Genomic DNA, 6,464 nt, shown 5'->3' with positions numbered 1-6,464 from the left:
AGTTTTTCATCGATTATGAATGGACTAAGTGAAAAATATACAAGTGAGAGAACTCATGAATTCGGGGGCGTTTAGCAGAGGAGAAACTTTTTTTGTCCGGGAATCTCGATTTTTAAAAATATGATTTTTACATTCAATTTACGATAATATCCTGCCAAAAGCCACGTATCAAATGGCCCCTAAAGGTTTGGATTGAGACTTGGAGTTGGACTATTTATTGTGGTGGATTGTATTTTGCCTATTGATGGTAGTCTACCTGCCATGAGCTCCCCCTAGTCGGGTCACACCTTCCCCGTACATGAAGTTCACTACCCAAGTATCAGGCTCCTTAAACTAGAATCAACACATTCATTAATATATTGCTTAGATTACACATAATTCACATTGTTCATCATTTAGAGGCTATTTTGCGTACCTGAGAGAAAAGGCTCCTTAGTTATTCGTTTTTACTTGTTTGTTATAATTTTTTGCTTTTATTGGAGTGAAAAGAAATTGTTTTTGATCTCTTTTGGATCAATTTGTTCCTATAAGTGAATTTGAGTGATAGGAGAGATTCTATAGGTGTATGAGATGAGAGAGTGACCAAGATTGGTCAAATTCTTATAAAACTCCATTGTAATTCGATTTTTCAAACACTGATTAGAAATTCTGAATTTAGTGGACATGTGATGACATTTTGTATATAGCCCTTGTATGGTTTTAGGTAGGGGTGCCAATATAGGTTATAACACGCGGGTCGACCCGCGACACGACATGAAAATTCGTGTTCGGGTTGACCCACAAAAAAAATCGTGTCATGTTCGTGTTGGAAAAAATGACACGTAAAAAATTCGTGTCATGTTCGTGTTGATGTATTTGTGTTCGTGTTGACCCATATTTTTTTAATTATATTATTTTTATAATTTATAATTTTTTTAAATTATTTTTTAATTTTGACCCATTTTTTATTTATTTTTTGTCAATTACCGTTTTGACCCCCTATTTTGCGTGTTATTCGTGTCGTGTCAACCCGCAAAAAATTCGTGCCGTGTTAGTGTTGAAGATTTTGACATAAATAGAAATTCGTGTCGTGTTCGTGTTGATATATTTGTGTTGTGTCAAATTCGCGTCGTATCAAATTTTTGTCGTGTCAACCCGTTTTGACACCCCTAATTTTAGGGTGAACCATGATAAATCACAATATTTGATATTCTAACCCTTAAACTCTTTGATTTTTTATTTTGTTTTTGTTATAGTTGTGTTTTAGACTCTAATTCAATTTAGTTTTAAGAGTAAATTAGGTTTAAATTCTGTTCTTGATCAAATTCCATTAATTTCTTCTAATTTGGGTTAATAGGCAAATGTTTATTCGAAACAAGTTACCACAATGTACTCCTATTGCGAGTTAAAGCCATTCTTTGTTTAACACTTCTGAGATAGGGTCATTGTTCAATGTGGCAAGGTGAGGATGAAGAAGCATGAAGGTATATATCTATATTTAATTGGGCATCCTTTTGGTTTATATATATATTTGGTAAACTCCTTTTGGTATATTTTAATAATACTGGCAATAAACCTAGCTACAAATATAATTACTTTACATAATAATTATCTCATTATGAGTTATTAAGTAATAATCTACACTCTTTCATTAGTCACACATTATAAAAATAATTAATATGCATATCCTAAACAATTAATTTGATCATATATAATAATGAGATTTTATATACATTTCTTAGAAATTAACTGAACATATTATTAATCTATTTTTTGATAAAATAAAATTATCAATTAATGGTGGGTTTAAAGTTTCTAAATTATTCATCCTACACACATATAAATGTGTGTGGGGCCAACCACGTGGGTGAGCGTGATGGTTCAACATCTCGTCCCTTAAGCAAGTGGTTGGGGGTTCGAACTCCAACTCTGGTGAATGGAAAGCATTCTGTGGCCAGCTCTTTACCGCTTTGTGCGCTGACCCGGGACGAAGGATTAGTCTCATGGCTATCGACTATGGGATACCCGGATGTAATCTAAAAAAAAATGTGTGTGGGGCCCAATTATTCTTTTTCTCTCTTTTCTCTTCACATGGGTGCTACACACTTTTATGTTTGTATAATGTATAGATCATAATTTTATCTCTTATAACATGAGAAACTTTAAACCCATTTAATGGTAGCAAGAAAAATTTCAACAAACAATTGACTATTTGTATTTTGGTGATCTAGGTTTTTTTTTTATGATTAGCATTGTTTTTTTGGTTCTGCATGGTTTGTATAATGCGACTGTTGAACAAATATATGGGCTGTATGAATATCCTCTGGGCCCATTTGCTTGCTCCTGTCTGATTTGGTATTGGGATATTGGCCCGATTCTGTAGGCCGAGTCATTACGCTCAATTCAAGTAGCAAAAAATTGTTACTCGTGTGTATAAAAAAAAATAAAAATTGTTACTGGCACCTTTTAGTGAAAAGCGACGTTGTTAAGCTAAGCCGCCAAGCTCGACCACGTAGCGACTCCTCGTCTCGTGGACAGGATAAGATAAAAGTAAGACATGATATGAAATTGATAAAGGCACGAGGCTGATAAGCTTATATCATGTCCTTTGTTTGATGAACATTTGATTAGCAATCTGATAAGATTATGTAGAAGGAGAAAGAAGAAAGAAAAAACAAAATATAATACAATAAATACAAATATATTGAATATCGTGGGAAATAGTGGATAGCGTGAGGATATATTAGATATCCAATATTGATATCGTATCCTATTGAATCCTAACCCAGCTCCTCTCATCAGATAAGAAATCATGTATTTGATAAGATAAAATTAGACAATAAGATAAGCTAATATTCTATTGACCCACCAAACAAGAGATAAAAATAAATGTCCTATCTTTTTTATCATTGCTTCAAACAGACTCTTAAATTCCAGTTACCATCCAAACAACTCCCTTAGCGGACGCGCTCATCCAATCCCGAACAAGTGCTTTTACTAAGGAAACTGAAACTCTCACACCGGAATAACCTAACCCGCTTACCAGCTACAGCACACACGATATTGCTGTTTGGCAACAAGAGTGGAAATAGCAATTCCGCTACTTAGAAAACCAAATTCCCTTTCTTAAATCGTTACTTTTCTCTCTCTCTCTCTCTCTCTCTTCGAGGGTTTCTCTTCTCCCTTGAAGAAGAACTACAACAACCAAGGAACCAAAAGCCCCTTTGGTATGCTCTTTCCTTCTCTTTTGATTTATAGGGTTCAGATCTATTCCCTTTGTTTTTCCAATTTGGTTCGGGTTTTCGATCTCTGAGTTTTTTAGATCCGAAATTTGATCATCAATTTTTGAATCGGGTCTACTTCATTTCCGATTTTCTGATGTTTATTTTCTCTGCATCTACGGCCTTACGTTTTCGATCAATTTTTTTTCTAGGTTTAGTTTTTTTTAGGTTTGAAAATTCACTAGGTTTTTGACACGGTTTTCAGTTCGCTTTGGATGATTTTTTTTTTTTGTTTAGGTTGTTTAATTATGGAAATTTAAATAATAAATAATAATATTGAAAATTGTCTCCGTTTGTGGGGACTTAATCGTGGGTTGAAGTTTTGCAGATTGAATTAACTTTTAACGGTGCAGATTATATGAACTTAAGAAAGTAGTCTCATTTGTGGTGAAGAGGCTGCGGTTACAGCTTTTGAGTTTAATAAGTCAGACTCTTAAGTTTGGCAGATTTTGTTGTATAAACATTGTTAATGAAAATTGTTAATCTTTTTAATATATTGTGTTTGATTTGACATGGCATGATGGTGCCTCAGTAGTAATGGTGTATCAGTGTTGTTCTTTGAGCTGGAATTTCATGTAAATTGTTTATACAAAGAAAAAGAAGTCAACTGCTCTGCGACTCATTGATGCACTATAAAGATTTTCATTGCTGATATTTTTCTTTTAAAATTTATAATTTTTTCCTTTTTTATGCAGTGCTTTTTGAGGTGCATCAATCATGTTTGGGCGTGGACAAAAGAAGAGTGATAGCACCAAATATTATGATGTTCTTGGTGTTTCAAAAAGTGCTAGTGAAGATGAAATCAAGAAGGCTTATAGGAAGGCAGCAATGAAGAACCATCCAGATAAGGGTGGAGATCCTGAGAAGGTAAGCCTCATGGTCTTCTTCACTGCATTTTGATTGCATTAATCAATTGCTCTGCTCTTCCATTAGGATCAATGTTCATGGTCTGACTATGTAATTTAATTGTAAGCATTTTATATTAGTGATTCTGCATTTAACTCTGTTAATATAGTGAGAATATAGTGTAAACTTTAAAGTGATTTAATATTGGTGTTTGCAGATGGCTTTAGCTTGTTATATTTTTGTTTTAGTCTTTTCATTTATATGAAATATGTTGTTCACTAATGAGTTTCTTGTGCAAACTTTTGTGATTGAAAAATTGCTAGTAATGCCTTTTCTTGCTGTCTTAGCATTTCTTTTTGTTTTTGTACTAAATATCTGATTCTTATATCAGTTCAAGGAGTTAAGCCAAGCATATGAAGTTTTAAGTGATGCTGAAAAGAGGGAAATGTATGACCAATATGGTGAAGATGCCCTTAAAGAAGGGATGGGGGGAGGGGGCTCATTTAATAATCCATTTGATATATTTGAATCATTTTTTGGTGGTGGAGCAGGCTTTGGTGGTGAGATGTTCACTTTTATATTCATGTTGTATCATTCTCATTTGTAAATCATCTTGCAATATTGACCAACTCACTATTACTATTATCTCTTAGCTGGTGGTAGTTCACGAGGTAGAAGACAGAAGCATGGTGAAGATGTGGTGCATTCTCTTAAGGTTTCCTTGGAGGACGTGTATAATGGCACAACAAAAAAACTATCTCTTTCTAGAAATGTGTTATGCTCAAAATGTAAAGGGTATGGACTTATCTGTGTTTATATTTTTTGTACATCTGATTCTTTTTAGAGAACTTTAACATTCTATCCAAGTACTTTTTGAGAAATGTATTGTCTTATGCTGTTGAATCAATGGTATTTAAGTCAACCATAACTTTCAAGTTATATAGCTATATTTTACATTAATATTTGAAATCCTCCTGTGGTCAACAATAGTTTTTCTTGCAATTTCTGATAAATCAGGAAAGGTTCAAAAAGTGGAACAGCTGGTAGGTGTTTTGGATGCCAAGGCACAGGTATGAAGATTACAAGAAGGCAGATTGGAATGGGCATGATTCAACAAATGCAACACGTCTGTCCTGAATGCAGAGGAACTGGTAATGGAAATTTCTCTTTCCATATTTGTTTAGTTGCTTTATGGTGTAGTTTCCTCCAGCTCATCAGTCATTGATGCAGGTGAGGTCATTAGTGAAAGAGATCGATGCCCTCAGTGCAAGGGAAACAAGGTTAGCCAGGAAAAGAAGGTGCTGGAGGTGAATGTTGAGAAGGGGATGCAGCAGGGTCAGAAGATTGTGTTTGAAGGACAAGCTGATGAAGCTGTAAGAAGAGATTATTTCTCTTTTGGGTGTCATTGTAGTGTATAGTTTAGTATACTACTGCTATGCTAATACTTAGTAAAGATTGCATGAAGTTGATCATTTTAGTCTCTTCCATGGTGGTTTCTTTAATTAATTGCACATGTGTACTTGTCGCAGCCTGACACAATCACAGGAGACATTGTTTTTGTCGTACAAGTAAAGGAGCACCCAAGGTTCAGGAGGGAGCACGATGATCTCTATATTGATCAGAATCTCACCTTAAGTGAGGCACTTTGTGGCTTCCAGTTTGCTGTCACCCATCTTGACGGGAGGCAACTATTGATCAAATCAAATCCTGGGGAAGTTATCAGGCCAGGTACAGTTTAAAAATTTTGGGAGTTCATTTCACTGAAATTTCATTCAATCATTGTATTCCATTATCTGATTTATGAATTTTAATTTTGCAATGAAGGTCAACATAAAGCAATAAACGATGAGGGAATGCCACAGCACAATAGGCCCTTCATTAAGGGGCGCCTTTTCATCAAGTTTAATGTTGATTTTCCAGATTCAGGGTTCCTTTCCCCTGATCAGTGCCAGTTATTAGAAAAGGAATTACCTCAGAAGACCAGCAACCATTTGTCAGATATGGAGCTGGATAATTGTGAGGAAACCACTTTGCATGATGTCAACATTAAGGAGGAGATGAGACGAAAGAAGCAACAGCAATACCAAGAGGCATATGATGAAGATGATGACGAGCCATCCATGCCACGAGTACAATGTGCTCAACAATAGTGCATTTTATGCTTGAGGTGCTTCGTCTATAATGTTCTGCATGGTTACTTGCATAATGCAGTTATAACTGCATCTTTATTTACCTTTAGGTTTTATCTGGTAATATTATTTATTTTACAGTTATTTGCAGATTTCTTCGGTTGTTTTGAATATTGTTGTGATATTTAGTATATGAAAATGAAATGCTTTTGTTTAAAGGTGTAATATC

At 34.7% G+C, this 6,464-nt stretch overlaps 1 protein-coding gene across 2 annotated transcripts; it reads left to right on the top strand.

Moving 5' to 3' along the window:
* The first annotated feature begins 2,985 nt into the window (after positions 1-2,985).
* Positions 2,986-6,464, top strand: LOC133288146 (chaperone protein dnaJ A6-like). Of its 2 annotated transcripts, none has more exons than XM_061485940.1 (8): positions 2,986-3,206; positions 3,956-4,127; positions 4,498-4,663; positions 4,760-4,901; positions 5,124-5,257; positions 5,337-5,479; positions 5,636-5,834; positions 5,931-6,464. In XM_061485940.1, the coding sequence occupies exons 2-8, from the start codon at positions 3,978-3,980 to the stop codon at positions 6,254-6,256; spliced, it is 1,260 nt and encodes a 419-aa protein (XP_061341924.1). In that variant the 5' UTR covers positions 2,986-3,206; positions 3,956-3,977; the 3' UTR covers positions 6,257-6,464. The 2 variants fall into 2 exon arrangements, with proteins under 2 accessions (XP_061341924.1, XP_061341864.1); XM_061485880.1 differs by having other exon boundaries at positions 2,988-3,206; positions 4,498-4,666; positions 5,931-6,462.

This window comes from Gastrolobium bilobum, unplaced genomic scaffold (genome assembly GCF_033153095.1).
Source record: "Gastrolobium bilobum isolate Gb01-03AN ecotype WA unplaced genomic scaffold, APGP_CSIRO_Gbil_v1 utg10101, whole genome shotgun sequence".
In the NCBI taxonomy this organism is placed as follows: Eukaryota; Viridiplantae; Streptophyta; class Magnoliopsida; order Fabales; family Fabaceae; genus Gastrolobium; species Gastrolobium bilobum.
Note: the sequence above shows the minus strand (reverse complement) of the source record. Positions and strands in the feature narration are given on the sequence as shown.

What these genes read in the sequence shown, in the direction of transcription:
- LOC133288146 (XM_061485880.1), top strand. Translation starts at nt 3,978, where the DNA reads ATGTTTGGGCGTGGACAAAAGAAGAGTGATAGCACCAAATATTATGAT. An exon ending in AGGGTGGAGATCCTGAGAAG is followed by an intron (nt 4,128 to 4,497) that starts GTAAGCCTCATG and finishes TTCTTATATCAG; the next exon opens with TTCAAGGAGTTAAGCCAAGC. An exon ending in TGGTGGAGCAGGCTTTGGTG is followed by an intron (nt 4,667 to 4,759) that starts GTGAGATGTTCA and finishes ATTATCTCTTAG; the next exon opens with CTGGTGGTAGTTCACGAGGT.